At 23.6% G+C, this 19,070-nt stretch overlaps 1 protein-coding gene across 1 annotated transcript; it reads right to left on the bottom strand.

Moving 5' to 3' along the window:
* Positions 1-6,502: 6,502 nt before the first annotated feature.
* Positions 6,503-17,078, bottom strand: LOC117172943 (glutathione peroxidase-like). The gene is made up of 2 exons (XM_033361249.1): positions 16,906-17,078; positions 6,503-7,291 (listed from the first exon to the last, which is right to left on the bottom strand). Exons 1-2 carry the CDS (start codon positions 16,910-16,912, stop codon positions 6,702-6,704), a joined length of 597 nt encoding a protein of 198 aa, XP_033217140.1. The 5' UTR covers positions 16,913-17,078; the 3' UTR covers positions 6,503-6,701.
* Between the last annotated feature and the right edge of the window lie 1,992 nt (positions 17,079-19,070).

The following is a 19,070-nucleotide window of genomic DNA, read 5'->3' as shown; positions in this document are numbered from 1 at the left end:
AGCTATCTAAGGATGGTACTATAGAACGCCACCTCAAGGTAGGCCTAGTGGCGCCATCTCTTGGTCAGGCCGGAAACTTATCAATCCACCCTCGTAATTTCTGCTAAATTTATAATTATTTGATAAATTATTCATTTTCTTAAAAACAAATTTAATAAATAAATACATTATCCTGAAGATGAATGTTAATGAAATTATAATTAAGTTCCTAATTAAAAAGACTAACATAAAAGAAAAAAGTTTCTTAAACAGATGCCCGAACATTGCATTTGTTTGTTAAATTCGTTTTAAAAAATCATAAAATTCAGCAACTGATCATGAATGTTTCTAAATTTCTAAATTTGGAAGATTTTCATTACGTTTCTCCCAATAAATTTCGAAAAAATTGCAGAAAGAGGATCTTACCTGCAAAAGGGCTCAATGGGTGTATAGATTTTTGTTATTGAAATTAGTTACTCTAAGGAAAATGTTAAGAGGAAAAGCAGTTTGGAAAATTTTCATTACGCTTCTCCCAATAAATTTCGAAAAAATTGCAGAAAGAGGGTCTTACCTGGAAAAGGGCTCAATGGGTGTATAGATTTTTGTTATTAAAATAAGTTACTCTAAGGAAAATGTAAAGAGGAAAAGCAGTTTGGAAGATTTTCATTACACTTCTCCCAATAAATTTCGAAAAAATTGCAGAAAGAGGGTCTTACCTGGAAAAGGGCACAATGGGTGTATAGATTTTTGTTATTGAAATAAGTTACTCTAAGGAAAATGTAAAGAGGAAAAGCAGTTTGGAAGATTTTCATTACGTTTCTCCCAATGAATTTCAAAAAAATTGCTGATCAGGAAAACTTTATAGTGTCTTAAATGAATGTTTAGGGACTCATAAAATACAAATAATTTGTTCATTATTCCATTCATTTGTTATAAACAAATTTTAGAAACAACTAGACAAATATTCTTATTATCGGTTGAAATTTGGTGTGCTTAAAGTGCTTCACATTGAGTTAGAAGCGGAATTTAATAACAAAACTAATTTAAAAGTTTATAATAACCATTTTTATAAAACAATTCTTGTGGCAAAATATTAAAATTGGAGATTTTTTCAAATTACAATTTCCTTCAATCGCCAGAACTTCAGGTATTGCTTAAAATAATTAATATTTATTAATATTTGATAAAATATAACATTCTAGCGATTAAAGAAAATTAAAATATGATAAAACCTTGAACTTGAATATTTTGTCACGAGAATTATTTATAACAATGGTTATTGTTAACTTCTCAAATATTTTTGTGACTAGCAGTCATTCTTCCAACAACTTAAAATATTTTGAGTGCAAACATTTATTTTTTGATGCGAAAGGGCAAACATTTTCAATTTGTTCATAAAACTTGTTTATACAAATTTTAATTGTTATAGTTAATCAAATATTAAGGAATATTTATTATTTTAAGGAATACCTAAAAACATTTTGGCGATTGACGGAAATTATAATTTGAAGACATTTCAAATTTTAATATTTTACCACAAGAATTGTTCATAACAATGGTTATTATAAACTTTTCAATTTGTTTTGTAATTAAATGCCATTCCCACATTAATAGGAAGCACTTTTAGCAAACAAAATTTTTTTTTTACCGATAATAAGTCTATTTGCTAATTTGTTCATAAAGTTTATTTAAAACAAATAAATAGAATAATGAACAAATTCTTTGTATTCTATGAGTCCCTAAACATTCATTTAAATAAAATATAAAGTTTACCTAATTAGTTATTTTGGTATGTACAAAATTTCAGTTTTTCCATACTTTGAGTGGAAAATTATGAATAAAAAAATAGACGACACAAAAGTTCGGAAACCTTTTTCCCGGTCAAGAAAATTTTAAAAATCGAACTTTATTCTAAACATTTTTTTATTTAAATTAATGAAAAATAAACAACAAATTAAAGCATTCAAAGTGGAACTCTCGAATTTTAAACTTTGAGAAATAAGGCTTAAAAGTTTGTCAATTAAAAAATGTTAACATCCAAAAATGTGAATTCACGTTAACATTTTCAATTCTCTAAATCGAAGAATCAATCAATGAACTTCAAAAATTTTCAAAATTATATTATTAAGTTATTTTAGGCTAGAAACATTAAAAATTAAAATTTTGTTATAACCTAATAGTTTTTAAATATTATAAGTTGAATTATTTTCATTTTAAATAGTTAAAGCATCCTTGAAAATCTTTAATCAAAATCTTGAGATATCTGTAATTTGTTTCAAATTTTTTCAAAATGGAAAATTATTTTTGAAATTTTTTCAGAACTTCTAAATAACTTTAAAACTTAATTCAATTTGTCCCTTAACTTGTAGAAAATCCTGCGAATTAAAAAAATTTACCTTAAAATTTTGATTTATAAATAAGAATTGAACACTTATTATTTTTAGAAAAAATGAGAGTAATTTCAAGAGATATTTAGAAGTTTTTAAAAGATTCAAAAATAATTTAGAACTTGAAATAATATAAAATAATTTAAACAAAGTGTGTGTACCAAAAAAATTCAAATATCGTACCGAATTTTCGGGGCAAATGCCTACAGCCTAATTTAAAACAAAATTTAGATTTTTGCAGACTTCAAAGAAAAGATATAGAAGCTTTTTTAGAATTAAGAAAGGCTCCAAAAGAATAAAAACATTTTCTTAATATTCCTAAAAAAATTGAAAATGATTTTTCATTTTGAAAAATTATTTTAACAGAATATAATTAAATATTTTAAAAGATTTCCAAAATTGTCACAAAGACCCTAAACGATCTTAAAGATTAAAAAAAAATCTGCAGGATTTTCTAAAAATGGTAGGAAAAATTCTATTCCTTTTAAATTATATTTAGAAGTTCTAAGCAAAATTTACACACACTTCGTTCACATGACTTTACAAAATTTCAACTTTTTAAATTAATTTTGAATCTTTTAAAAACTTTCATATATTTCTTAAAATTCTCAATTTTTTTTACAAATAATAAGTGTTCACTTATTATTTCTACAGAAAAATTCAATAATTTCGCTCACCAATTAAACATTTTTTTAAAAGATTAATTTAATTAATTAAAATTAATTGTCAAACAATTACAATTAAAATTGTTTCCTCATAAATATTTGGCTTCAATTTACTTTAATTATACTTTCTCTCAATTAAAAAATTTTTAATTAAATGGGTTAAAAAGTGAATAATTTAAAGTGAAACAATATTTTTAATTTAATAAAAGCCTTTAATGACAAATATATTATTATTAAGTTATTTTCAAGTTGAAAATAGTTTATAAAGTTTCAATCACACCTTTACATTTTTTTTATGACTAAGATTTTCAAATAGAAACAGCAACACAATCTGGACATTTTTAAACAATGAACGAATTTAGAATTGTATTATCAAATAAATTATTGCTTAGTTTTTAATACTTAAAGTACAGATCCAATAAAAAATATTTATTTATTTATTTATACTTACAGTTGATAAAATAAAAATGTTTTTTATCAAAAATTTTCAACTTCAAAACGCTTTTAATTTTTAATTGTTTAAATCTTCAAGACGGCACTTTACAATTTTTTCAAATTAAAAATATATGTTCAAAAATAAAATTCTGAAATTAAGAATTTTTAAAGTAAAATATTTTTGAATTACGCATTTTAAAATGAATGAAATCATAATTGAAAAAGAACTTGGATAGATTTTTCTTCTGAAAATTTGTAAAATTCCCGGTTTTTCGTTAAATTTCACCAATTAATACTTCACTCGAAGTGAAAAGTGGACCAAAAGTTGAAAATCTAGAAAAAACCGCAACTTTCGAACATTATTCAAAGATAATTTTGTCATAAATAATAATAATAAGATAAATATTTAACCGATTATTTTTGTTAAATTTCATTAATGATTACCTGACTCGAAGTCAAAAGTGGACAAAAAGTTGAAAATTCCAGAAATAACCGCAACTTTCTAACATTATTCAAAGACAATATTATTATAAATAATAATTAAAATAAAATGAAATAAAAATTTAAACACTTATTTTTTAAGTGAAAAGTGGACAAAAAGTTTAAAATTAAAAAAAAACACAACTTTCTGAAATTATTAAACGACAATATTATTATAAATAATAATAATGAAATAAAAATTTAAACAATTATTTTCGTTAATTTTCATCAATTGTTACCTCACTCGAAGTGAAAAGTAGACAAAAAGTTGAAAAGTACAGAAAAAAAACCGCAAGTTTCTAAAATTATTCAAAGACAATATTATTACAAATGATAATATTAATAATGAAGTAAAAAGTACACGAAAATTAAACAAATGTTTTCGTTAACTTGCACCAATTAGTACCTCACTTTAAGTGAAAAGTGGATAACAAGTTTAAAATTCCACAAAAAACCACAACTTTCTAACATTATTCAAAGAAAATATTATTATGAATAATAATAAGATAAAAATTGAATTAAAATTTAAACAATTATTTCTTTAAATTTCATCAATTATTACCTAACTCTAAGTCAAAAGTGGACAAAAAGTTAAAAATTTCAGAAAAAACCGCAAGTTTCTAACATCATTCAAAGAGAATATTATTAAAAAATTATATAAACACTTATGTTTGTTAAAATGAATTAATTAATTTATTAGAAAAATCTCACTCTAATTAAAAATTGAAGAATAAATGGAACATTTTCGAAAAAACTGCAACTCTCTAGGATTATTCTAATAAAATATTGTTAAATTAATAATAAATGGTTTTAAAAATTTTCGTCTCTCTCCTGTTTGCAGGGTGGCCGTTTGAATAATCACATGAAAAAATTCGAATTCTAAAGCTAAAAATTTTTCACATGAACTCATAAAAACTGAGCTGCAAATAATATTCAGCAATTTTAAATAAGAAATATAAAAATGTAATTATTTATAAATAAATAAAATAATATGATATATAATATAATAAATAAATAATTTATTTATTTAACTTTATTTAAAAAATGTAATGATTACATTCTTTCTATAAACTGAACATTCCTGAAATTTAAAGTTAAATTATTTTCATTTTAAATAGTTTAAAAATCGTTAAAAGGATTCAAAATTTCATTTCAAAATCCTGAAACATCTTTGAAATTTAAATTTTGAATTGAAATGTTTTCAGAACTTCTAAAATTCTTTTCAAATGATTTAAATGTTTTCGAATGTTTTTACATCTTGAAAAATAAAAAAATATTTCCATAAAATCTTTCAGTTTCATGCTTGACAATTTTCGAAATCTTTTTAAATATTCTTTAAAAATTATTCAACATAAAAAGTAATTTTCCCAGGAATCTTAACAAAATGTTTTTTATTATTTTGAAGCCTTTCATTATTTTTAAAACGCTTCTACATTTTTTGTTCAAAATCTGGAAAAATCTATATTTTGTTTTTTAATTTGACAATGGCCTATTTTCACTGAAATTTCAGAACGAATAGCCGAATTTTGTCGGTATACGCAGACACTTCGTCTACATTATTTGAAAGCATTTCAGATTTTTTTTATTGATTTTGAATCTTTTTTTAGGATTTTTAGGATTTTTTAGGCATTTTTTTAGGAATGATGTGTGCAATATTTATTTTCCATCCAAATTCGATAATTTTACTTGTAAATTAAATTTTTTTAATAGAAAAATTAAAATTTTAACGTTGAAAGATTAGTTGTTTGTCAAGTTTTTAAAAGTTGATTGATAAATACTGCTTTTGCATGAACAATTAAACGTATCTAAATATTAAGAAACTTTTATTTCGCTTAATTAAAATTTTTTTAAATTTAAATTTCAAACAAAAACAATATTTTGAATTTAATAAAAGCCTTTAATCATGAATATATTATTTTGAAGTTATTTTAAAATTGAAAATAGATTTTAAAATTTAAACCATTATAATTTATATTCACATTTGATCAACTAAAAAGGTTTTTATCCAAAATTCTTGATTTCTAACGCAACCAATTTTAAATTAAAAAAATTTTTTTAATGCATTTGAAACTTCTTTGAATGAAAAATGTACGCTTAAAAATAAAAAGATAAAAATAACAATGAAAAAATAAAAAGATAAAAAAAACAATAAAAAAAAATAAATAAAAAAGTAAAAGATAAAAATAACAATAAAAAAATAATAAAGATGAAAATTCAAATGATTTTTTTTTAAAATGCTAAAATAAAACACTGGCAGATTTTTTTTCTACAAATTTGTAAAATTCCCAGCCAAAAAATAAATTCACTATCATTTCCGGGGTTTCCAGGTCTCATCCAATTCTCGGTCATTACCCGGTATCTCGGTCAAGCGGACAACCTGTGTTTATTTTTGTCTGTTTTGTCACGCTTGAGTGAACATTCGTATTTATTTGTACTCTATAGCTAATTGTGAAAATTCTTTAGTTTTCAATAAAAATCAGCTTGAAAATTTATTAAAATTTTTAATGAGACTTCAGAGTACTTAATTATTTGAAGGTAACCAAAAAAATGTAATTATTTAACATTGAAAAACAAACTTACAAAACTTTATTATCAATAATTATTTACATGCTGTCAAACTTCAAATTGAATCTCACAAACCTAATCTTATTTTATCCTATCAAAATTAATTTCTCCTCTGAGAGGTCAAAAACTTATCAATTCAATAAAATTTACAACACGAAACAAAAAATTAAAAATACCATAACTAAGGATATCATTCTGCTTCCTTCTTGAGGTAGATTTCGAGTGTTTCTCCCATCTCCTTCGGCTCGGTATGGGGTGTAAATCTGGCAACAACTTCTCCTGTTTTGCTGATGACAAATTTGGTAAAGTTCCACGAGATGTCCTTGCCCAAAGATTTAGCTGGGTTGGGTTGAGCCTTCATCCATTTCCAGAGAGGATGAGCGTTTTCGCCATTTACTTCAATTTTCTCGAACATATCAAAGGTCACGCCGTATTTTTTAACGAACTCCTTGATTTCTTCTGAGGTTCCTGGTTCCTGTGCTTTGAACTGGTTACAGGGGAATGCGAGAATACTCAGACCTTGTTCTTTGTATTTATGATAAAGCGACTGAAGCTGCCTATAGTTGGATTCAGTCAATTTGCAGTTACTGGCGACGTTGACGACAATGAGAACCTTTCCTTTATATTTTGACAGCTGAACAACATTCCCGTTGATGTCTTTGGCCCAGAAGTCGTAAAAAACAGCAGATTTCCAATCATTTTCCTGGTCAAACTGTTTTTCGTCTTGAGATGATCCGGCGAGAGCAAGACCGACCAAAGTCGCAAACAAAATAGTGCACTCTGAAAAAAGTTTGTGTTGAAAAAATGTGGAAATGAACTTTAATAATCTACCATTTACATTTTAGAAATATTGTGCTTAAAAAACTGAAAACAAAAGTCTTTTGGAATATTTCTCTCAGATCGGTAATTTTCCTGCTAGGGCAGTTTGCAATTGGACCAATCGGATGCGGCGATCCATGGAGCGTGCGCGGTAGTTTTCGAAATTCTATTGGTCCAGCTTCAAATCTGTTTAACTAAATAACTAATCACCCGATAAAGATGATTCCAGAGACTTTTCTTACTGGGTTTTAAAGCAGAAGATCGCCTGCTTGAAGTTTTGTCGAGTTTTTATTTTTATGATTTTTTTTAATTGGCCCACGTGATGGCAAAAAAACTAAACTGCCTATTGAATCGAACCAAAGTTTTTGCTCTTCTGTATTAAATTCTCTTCTAAGGGAACTAAAAGGGGTGTTAAAAAAATCGTTTTAAGTAACTTTTGCAGTACTTTGAAGTGCTTTTTTTCTTTCAGAAACAAAACAAAAATTTCAAACCCGAAAAGAATGATAATTTTACGGTTTTTAGGGTTTCTTCTTTTTTTCTTAGATCACACAGAAGAAAAATACAAATTGTTGAATTTTGGACCGAAAAAGATCAATTTTCAACCAAAATGAACAGTTACATTTTTATTTGAAGGAAATAATTTTCAACCAAATTGATGAATTTTCAACTAAAATGATTAACCTTCGACTTGAATAGTTGAATTTTTATTCAAATATGAATTATAATCCGAATTATACTTATGGGAAAAAATTCCCGGTTTATGTCAAAAATTCCATCAGCAATTCGATTATCAAACTTAAGTTAGTTAAAAACATCTCAGAGTGAAAAATTGCGAATTTTTTTTCTTGTCATGAAAAATTATAAAAATTCAATAATAAATTATGATTAAGAGTAAACTATGATAATCTGAAAAAAATTTCGACTGTAGATAAACTAGAAATCACTTTTCTAAATAAACAAAAATTATTGAAATGAAAACTTGAATTTTTCTGCGATTAGAAGTCAATTTCCCGTCAAGTCGCCACCCTGATAATCTGCAATTACATTTTAGCAATATTCTGCTTAAAAAACTGCAGAAAAAAGTATTTTGGAATATTTCTCTCAGATCGGTAGTTTTGCTCCTATGGCAGTTCGAAATTGGACTAATCGAGTGCGACGATCTATGGAGCGTGCGCGGTAGATCTTTAGGTTCTATTGGTCCAACTTCAAATCTGTTTAACTAGATACCTTATCATCCGATAAAGATGATTCTAGAGACTTTTCTTACCCAATTTGAATATTAATTGTCTGTAACGGCTTAGATTCAAGATCCTAATTTAAGGAATGCATCAATTTTAAAAATTGGTTTAAAATGGTTTATTTTTAGCGCTTTAAGATTGGAATGAATCAATTTTTACAATAAAGTGTACAAAATTTTCTGCAATCTAAATTCTTCAAAATCGTAGCATATAAAATTGAAATACTTGCAGTTATATCATTTCTGTTTAAGAGATTTTTAATTCAACCATTTTGAATTCAATGCCTTAAGATTTAATTTAAAACAATGATATTATTTGCATTCTTTTATTTTATTTTTAGTTTTCAATGTAACATCTTAAAATTTTCCGATTGTTAGATGACGATAAAAAAATGAATCATTAAAAATTAAACTTTTTTAAACTAAAAAAAATTTTGTTAAATTGTTTTTTGTATTCTAATTGGTAAATAATTCCCAGATATAATTTTTAATATCGTTGGTAATAGCGGTCATTTAATAATTTATGATTAAAGAGTAATTACAAAAAATCTTTTATTTTTTATTATAGCATTTAAATTATAATTTAAAGTGTTTATAAAATAGATATTGTAAAATTCACTTAGTATGAAATCAGCAAAAATCTAAATTTTGTTTTGAATTTTTTGTGACCTTCGAAAGTTTAAAATTTTGTTTGTATGTTTTCAAAACTTCTAAATATCTCTCGAGCATACTTGAATTTATTTTTTATTTTGTTATTTTTCAAAATTAAATGATGTTGCTTTAAAATCTTTTGAGAAATCACCTAAAAAAATTTGCTTTAAATTTATTGAAATTTCAAATTATTTTGTAATCTTTTCAAAACTTTTCAACCATCTAAATACCTTTCAAAGTCATTCGAATTTTTCCTAAAATTAAGAAAAATCAGCATAGTTAAAAAAATTGCCTTAATATCTTCCAGATTATTTTTGATAATATTGGACATCTTTTAAATTATTTTAAAATGTTTTAAAATATAATCCTTTAAATTAATTTTTTTAAATAAAAACCCATTTTAAACTTTCCTAGAAACATTGTGACAATTTTTGTTCTTAAGAAATAATTCAATTTCTTTAAGAAGCTTCCAAACTTTTTGTTGGAAACCTTAATCTTGGATTGTTTAAAATGTTTTTAAGTTTTAAATGTTATTTAAGCTTTCTTAAAACTTTTCAATATATCTTTAAAGTTTATTCGAGTTTTTTTCAATTTTCCCTTCAGAATTAATTTTTTAAAATGATAATTCGTTAAAAATTTTATTTCAAATTTAATTTCAAAATCTTGAAAGATCCCAAATTTAATTATTTTAAATTTCTTCCAAACTTTTCAAATTATTCTTTATTCTTTTAAAACCAACTTCTCGACTTTTCAAATGTTTCCAATTTTTCGTAAAATTTAAAAACAATTATATTATAAAACATTGCATGATTAAAAAAAAATTCCAATAACTATCGGATTATTTTTCGAAAATATTTTGAAGTGATTTCAAATATTCAACTAAAATTATTATTTTTAAATAAAAAGTCGAATGTTCTAAAATTAAAAAAGAAGATTTTGAAAATTGAAAAGATAAGAAAGATTTTTCAAAGTGGCTTAAAAAGTTCTTTTGTAATAAAAGTCAAAAAGCACTGTAAGCGATATACTTTTTATCTGAAAACCACAATATTTTTTATGACGTTTAAGTTATCAGAAAAAATATCTTAGAGCCTAAACAACCTTGAAATTTAAAAGGAAAACCATAAAAGTAAACTTTTTTGCTAGTTTCTGTCTTGACCGTGATATATGAAGAAGTTAAATCCTCAATTTCACAAAATCTAAAAATAACTTCTACAATCTGTAAGAGATTTTAAAAACCTACTTATTCTGAATACTTTGGAACTTTAAATTGTCATTATTTTTTTGAAAGTTTCTAAAAGAAATGTATAAGAAACGGGATAAAACTAATAAAGTTCAGAATAAGTTTAAATTTGCCTTTAACGTCCAAGATTTAAATTTCACTACGAATTTCTTTTAATTAAAAAAAAAAACAATATCCAAATTTCATATAAACTCCAGACTTGAAGTTAAAATTGTTAAAATTACAAATTCCAAAGTTTTTTTAAAAACAAAAAAAAACTTTTTTATAATATATTATAAAATTATAAAAATATTAATTCTTTTTTTAAACATTCATAGTTTCTTGTCTCAAAGAAGCTAAAATTCTATAGGATGTCATAATTTTTCCAAAAAAATCAAATTTTCGAAAGTCGAAGAAATTAGAATAATTAAGAAATATTTGTTAAAATAATAATGGCATATTATCGGTAAGCGGAGACAATTGGTCATAAAAGCTAACAAGATAAGTGGCCTCTAAGGTGACATTGCTGAGAACAAAATATTTACATGTCGTTAAACTTTGGCATGAGTCACATTTCAAGAAAAAAAATCTTTTCTCCAAATAATTCTAAACCTTACATTTTCTGAATATATTTATTATATTATTGTCATTTTAAATTTAAACAATAATTTAAATAATATTTAAACATTAAAAAATTGGTTTCTTGGATAGAAATATTGGATTTTTTTATTTCTAATAAATAAACAATTTTGATTAAAGAAACACATTTTTAAATTGTTTAAATTCGGGAATTTTCTAGTTTTTATATTTTATTATTCGGCCATTTTCGGTCGGGAATTTTCCGAATCAGGATTTTTATATTTTGACAATTTAAAATTTTCTGATATTTTTTCATTCGGGGATTTTCCGATTCCTAAATTTTATTTTTCTGGACTTTTCAGTTGTCCAAAATTTCTGAAATAGAAAAATCTTGAATTTAAATGATTAATAATTTTGTTTTAAATAAATATTATTTATTTTGAGAAAATAAAATAATCAAATATCTTCATCAAACAATTTTTTGTATGTTAAAAATTTTTTAAGTTGTTGTGTAAATTTATAGTAATAATAATTGCAAAAAATTGTATGCAAAAATATTCGAGAACGGTCTTGGTTAATTTTAGAAAAATACTATGCTCATTTTCAAACAAAATTTTCTATCCACAAATAAATTTTTTTTCAATTATTTGAAATTTAAACAAAAATGTTTAAAACTGTAAAAGATTTTTTGAAGATTTCGAAGATTATTTAGATTTTTAAGATAATTTTAGGAAAAAATTTAATCGTTTTAATAGATAGTTAGACTCTATTCTAGTTTTTAAAAAATTACAAAATGATTGAAAACTGGTAAAGATTCCAAATCTTTTTTAACAAAATGTAGATGTTTGAAGATTTCGAAACCAAATTTAGAAGAGTTTATAAGACTTCAAAAACTCTTCAATTCCTAAAAATATTTTTAGCTGACTCGAATTTTTCTTAAAATTTAAAAAAAATCATGCAAAATCATGTAAATTTTGCAAGAAATTATAAGAACATTTGTTTATTTACTTGAAACCTTTAAAATTTCTTTTAAAGCTTCTAGAATAAATTTTTCATTTTAAAAATGGTTTTCTCCAGTTATTTTGTTGTAATTTCAAAATCTATTTTATATGTATAAAATAAAAACTTTAAATAAGATTATGACACAAACAACATTAAATATGTATTCCTTTTAAATAGTAATATAATAAATATTCAAATATATTAACATTTCCAAAAAAATGTAGTGTTTAGCATTATCGGGTGAAAAGATTTTTATTTCCATGAAAATGTGACTCAATGCCAAAGTATAACGACATGTAAATATTATTTTGTCCGCGGCAATGAGACCTCTCCGAGGCCAGTTATCTGGTTTTGTTTGATGTTAAATAGAAAGCCTCTTCGCTCACTGATATCATGCTATTATTATTCTAAGAAATATTTCTTAATTTTCCTAATTTTATCAAATTTTATCTGATAAATTTTCCACACAAAGTTAAATTTACGAATTTTCTACCAAGTAGATTAATCTCTTACAAAAAAAATAATTAAAAAAATAAGTTGAATTTTCAACCAAAAATAAGAAAGTTATATCTTATTTCCAATAAGTAAAAATTTCTCAAACAATAAAAAGAAAAAGAAGTTTATACAAAATTATGAACTTTCAAGCCAAAGACTTTTCGAGAATTTCATTTCTCATGATTTTTCATTCGTCCGATTGCATTTTATTAATTTGACCTTTTTCCAATTTATAAAAAATATTTTCCAAAATAATCCAAAACACTGAATTTTTTCAATTTTGATAAAAAGGAGGTAAAACGATCTATAACTTGAATCAATAAACATCACATCAGACATTTATTAATTCTCACCTTCACATCGGAGCAAAATAAAAGCTTAATAAATTATAAAATTGCCAAAAGTTTATAACATTATCGAATTTAAAAATTCGCGACAGAAAATTACAGAATAATAAATCTCCGAATTAGAAAATTCCCGAATTTAAACCGTAAAAAAACTTTTTCTTTCAATAAATATTATTTAGTTATTAAAAATACAGCAATCAAATATTTTTATCAAAGATATTTTTTAAGTATTGGTTTATCTCGAAAAAAATTTTTTTTATATAATTTTTATTTGAGAAAAGGTTTTTTGTAACTTTTTAAAATATTATGTACATCTTAAAACAAACTTTTTTATCTAGACATACACATTCTTAAATTAATACGTATTTCTTTACATTAAATTTTTTTGACAAGAACATTAGATTCTTGTATTTTTATTAAATAAATAATATTTTTGCAAAACAATTAATTTAGTGTGGGGAATTTAATTCTTTTCGGAAATTTTCTTGTTCGGTAATTTTAAAATTCGGTAACATTATAAACTGTTCGGCAATTTTTCATTTCGGGATTTGTATGTTTCGTCAATTTTATTATTCGATAATTTCTCAACTCTACAATTTCACAGTGTCAGGAATTTTATTTTTCCGGCAATTTTCTAATTAATAACAAAACTCCAAACATAAAATTGCCAAATTATAAAATATACAAATTATAAAATTCCCGAAATGAAACAATTAGAAAAATTGATTAAAAATGCAGTAATAAAATATTTTTTTGCGGAATTTTTTTAATGCATAAAGTTTAAAAAATTGCTTGAATTTAAACTAACATTAACTGAAAAATATATATTTTTTAATGAAATATTTTTCTCCAAAACAAGTTTTTTTGCATTGTTCAAATTGGGGAATTTTTTCGTTTGCATAATTTATAATTCGGAAATTTTCTATCGGGAATTTGATTATTTGGGAATTTTCTAATTTGGCAGTATAACAAACTCTTCCGGAATTTTATTATTCGAGTAGTTTCCAAATAGAGAAATGTACAGTATCGGGAATTTTATTCTTTCGGGAAGTTTCCAATTTTGGATATATTTTTTTCTTCTCATTTTATAATTTCGGGAGTTTAATTACATATTTGAGAAATTTGGAGGGTCGACAATTTTCTAGTTTGTATATTTTATTCAGTAATTTTTTATCGAGAATCTTATTATTCGAGAATTTACTAATTCAGAATTTTTATATTTGGGCAATTTTATGCTTCAAGGAATTTTCTAGTTCAGATGCCTTATTTTTCGGGAATTTTCTGTCAAGAATTTTATTATTTAATGATTTCCCAATTCGGAATTTTTATGCTTTAGTAATTTTATCATTTTGAGAATTTTATTAGATCGAGAATTTTAAAATTCAGGATTTTCAGAGTCGGGAATTTTCTAGTACGGGTATTTTATTATTCGGTAGTTTTATATAATTCCTTTATTGGGGAATTTTCCTATTCGCGATTTTATAATTTCGAAAATTTTATTTTTGGATAATTTTCTAATAGGTGAGTTTTACAGTGTCAGAAATTTTATTATTCGGAAATTTTCCAATTCGAGATTGGCATGTTTCGAAAATTTTATAATTTGTGAATTTTCTAGTTCAGATATTTTGCGCCAGAAACTTTATTATTTATGAATTTTTCTATTCAAGTTTTTAGAATTTTGGGAGTTTTCCAATTCCAGAATTTTACAGTGTGAAGAATTTTCTTTTTCGGGATTATTCAGTTGTCCCATATTATAAACTGTTCGGGAATTTTCCAATTAAGGATTTTTATATTTCTGCAGTTTTATTAATTCGGCAATTTCATTATTCGAGAATTTACCAATTCGGGATTCAAATATTTTGGCAATTTTATAATTTCGGGAATTTTCTAGTTCGGATGTTTGATTATTCGGTAATTTTCTATTGAGAATTTTATTCTTTGAGTATTTACCAATTCGGAATTTCTATGTTTCCGGATTTTTAATATTATACATATAACATAGACTTTGAAATTGACAAAAATAACTAGAGAAAAACACTGTTAAAATAAGAAAATTATTTTAGAAGAATTTGTGTTTCGTAAACTTCAAAGACCTTGTCAAACAAATTTTGAAATCTGTACAAGTTTTTCATTATTTTTTCATCTTTTTACAACTTAAAAAAAGGCCTTAATGTATTTTAAAACGATTCAAATTTTTTCCAAAAATGAAAAAAAATCAAAATAAACGTCGAAACCTTCTAAATATCTTTTAAACGTAACTCGAGTTTTTTCTAAAAAATTTTAATATTGCACAATTGAAAACAAAATGAACATTATGAAATTTCCGAATAAATAACATTTCCGAAATTATAAAATTGTTGAAATATAAAAATCCCGGACTATAAAATTCCCTTATAATATCCCGACAGAAAATTTCGAAATTGTAAAATTCCAAAATTTAAGCAATTAAAACAGTTCTTTTTTAATCGACATTATTTATTTATTAAAAATAAAATAATTAAATATTTTTTTCAACGAAAATTTTGTTCTAATTTTAAAGTTTTTAACATTTTTTTAAAATTTGAAATAATAGTTGAAAAAAAATGTATTTATGGATACAAAATTTTGTTTCAAAATGCGTATAGTAGTTTTTTAGAAGTAAACAAGACCATTCTCAAAAGTCGAATTATTAACTCAAGAAAAAAGAAAGAAACTTCATAATAAATAAGTAAAGAAAATATTTTTTGGTTCAAATATTATTCACTTATTAAAAATATTTAAAAAATCCAATATTTCTATCAAAGAAACAAATTTTTTGAATATATATAAATGTTTTTTAAATTTATTTTTTATATTTAAAATAACAATAATATAAACAATTTATTCAGAAACTGTAAGGTTTAGTATTATCTGGAGAAAAGATTGTTCTTTTTTTGGTAGGTGACTCAATGCGAAGGTTTAACGACAGGTAAATATTTTGTTCTTAGCAATTTGACCTTAGATTTATTCGTTTTCATAATTTTAACGGCTTTTACTTTTGAAAAATTTGAATTTCTTTGCTAGATTATTGCATTTCTATAGTTTTTTTTTGGTAGTTTGAAATTCAACATTTGGCAATTTTACTTTTTGGAAAAATTATGTCATCTCATACAATTTAAGCTTCTTTGAGGCAAGAAACTATGAATGTTTAAAAAAAGAATTAATATTTTGATAATTTTATATTATATTAAGAAAAATAGTTTTCTTGTGTTTTTGAAAAAACTTTGGAATCTGCAATTTCTGAATTTAACAATTTGAATATCAAGCTTCAAGTTTATATGAAATTCAGATATTGCTTTCAATTAAATTGTTTAAAAATAATATTTAAAAATTCTTATTAAACTTTTAAAATACGCACAAAAAATACATAAAAAAAATTTTATTATCAACCTTCTTCATATATTATAATTGATCAGACTAAAAAATAGCGAGAAAGTAAATTTTTGTGATTTTGTTATTAATGTTGGAGAATTTTCGAATTCTGGAAATTTAGTGTCGGGAAATCTCTAATTCAGATATTTTCTAACGGGAATTTAATCAATCGGGAATTTTTCAATTTGGATTTTTATAATTTCGTGAATTTTCCAGTATCGGGAATTTTATTGTTTGGAATTGATAAGTCGTCCCATATTAGAAACTGTTCGGGAATGTTCAAATTCGGTAATATCATTAATTGTATAATAATTTCCTAGTTTAGGATTTTTATGTTTCAACAATCTTATTATTCGGTAATTTTTAAATGTCGGGAATTTTATTTTTCGGGATTTTTTAATCGTCCCTAATTAAATACCGTGAAACCCTTCAATAGCCCTTCCAAGAATTGACGCCGCGGTTGTCACTCAGACGTGAACAAACAAAAGTGGGAGCGGACTAAAATGAGTTAGTACCCACCCACCGTCAGCCCCAAAAATTAAATACCAAAAATTAGTCTTACGGAAAATTCCGTGCCATTTTTCATAATATTATAAATTATTATTAAATATTATAAATTGTGAATAAATGAATAAATGCGAAAAAATCGACTTACTCATCATTCTGCTGAATATTTTAGTCTCCTTGAGTTTACAGTTGTCCACACGTCTATGGTCAAAAATCAGCAATTTACCAAGCAGAAATGATCCTCACAGTTCAAGATTTCTTACCAGAATGATTTGGTAGCGACCTTTCGCGAAACTGGGAACTGAAAAAGGAATACGTTTCCCTACTTCTAACTCTTCTCTTACACATACACACCTTTGTATACACAGGTTACTGTTTTCTAATTCGAATTGGAAAACTCAAGTTCAAAGTTGATTACGAGCATGCGCAGTTTAAAATACATCGATTGAGTTCAAAATTATTCTTTTTTTGGCAAAAAATTATTATTTTTTAAATTGAAAATTCATTGTTTTAATTAAGCTTAACATTGAAAATTTTGATAAAAAGAGATATTTCAGGTTTCCATCGTGTAAAAAACTGCGAATTGTTTATTTGAATTCGGCAAACAATTTGTAGTTTTTTACACGAGTCAAACACGAAATATCTTTTTTTATCAAAATGAATCATCGTGAAAGCATAAAATCTATTATCATTGAAAATTTTGTTTGCAACATTTAATCTTTTTAGTATACAAATTTATTTATTTGCGTGAAAATTAAATTTTTATGTGGAAAATTGATTTTATTTGCTTAAAACCTATTTTCTCTAATTGAAAATTAAGCTATTATATATTTTTTAAAATAATTTTTCTAGCTCAAAATGTAACTCAACTTGACGTTGAAAAAAATTTTCTTACAGAAATTAAATATTTTTAGCAGAAAATTGATTTATTTAGTAGAATATTTAACTCTTACATTAAAAATTTATTTTATTTGCTTAAAATCTATTTTCTCTAACTGAAAATTAAGCTATTATTATTTTTCAATTCATTTTTTAAACCAAAGATGTAACTAAACTTGAACACACTTGTTATAGATTTTTTTATCTACAAATGTAACTAAACTTAAAGCTGTACATTTTTTTATAGACATTTAATCTTTATAGCAGAATATTCATTTATTCGGCTAAATATTTAACTTTTATGTTGAAAATTGATTATATTTGCTTAAAAACTATTTTCTCTAACTGATAACTAAGCTATTATATTTTTTTGAAAATTTATCATATTTGGTTGTAAATTTCATCAAAAATTACAATATTTGTAATGTTTATTTTCTTATATACACTTAATCTTCTTTACATGAAAATGAAGTTCTATCAGAAAATAAAATATTTGTTCGACAATGCATGTAGTTTGTGAAAGATAATTATTTTTTTTTACAGAAAATAAGTTTTTTTTCAAAATGAAAATACATTTTTTAACTAAAAATGTAACTAAACATAACGTTGAAATTTTTGTTATATATATTTAATTTTTTCAGCAGAAAATGTATATATTTGTGTGAAAATTTAACTTTTATGTTAAAAATTGATTTTATTTGCTTAACAAATTTTTTTTCTAATGAAAATTACGCTGTTATATATATATATATTTTTTAAATTTATCTTTCTTAGTAGAAAATTAACATTTTTGGTAAAAAATTGCATAAAAAATGAAAATATTTTTTTGAAAATTCATGTATTTTATTAAAAATTATTCTTTTTTTGTCAGAAAATAATTTTTTTTATTGAAAATACATTTAAGAATTAGAAATGTAACTAAACTTAACGTTGAAGTTTTTTATATACATTTAATGTTTTTAGGAGAAAGTTTATATATTTGTTTGAAAATTTAACCGTCACGTTGAAAATTGATTTTATTTGCTTAAAAAATATTTTGTCCAAGGAAAAATGAAGCTATTATATGTATTTCTTAATTTATCTTTTTCATATGAAAACTTATCTCTTTTGGTAAAAAATGAACCTTTTTGTTTAAAAAATTCATCAAAAATTAAAATAATTGTTTAAAAATCCATGTACAAAATTTGTTACAAATTATTATTTTTTGGCATAAAATTAGTTTTTTTATTCAAAAATTTTTTTTGCTAAAAATTAAACTAAACTTAACATTGAAATTGTTTTATTTAAACTTGACCTTTTGGGTACAAAATTGCTTTATTTGGTTGAAAATTTAACTTTTTTGCCAAAAATTGATTTTATTTGCTTAAGAGCTATTTCCTCTACATAAAAATTAAGCTATTATATTTGTTTAAAAATTTATCTTTTTTAGTAGAA

The sequence above is a fragment of the Belonocnema kinseyi genome, chromosome 5 (assembly GCF_010883055.1).
Source record: "Belonocnema kinseyi isolate 2016_QV_RU_SX_M_011 chromosome 5, B_treatae_v1, whole genome shotgun sequence".
Taxonomy (NCBI): domain Eukaryota; kingdom Metazoa; phylum Arthropoda; class Insecta; order Hymenoptera; family Cynipidae; genus Belonocnema; species Belonocnema kinseyi.
The sequence above is the reverse complement of the archived record's forward strand: the minus strand, read 5'-3'. Positions and strand labels throughout refer to the sequence as shown.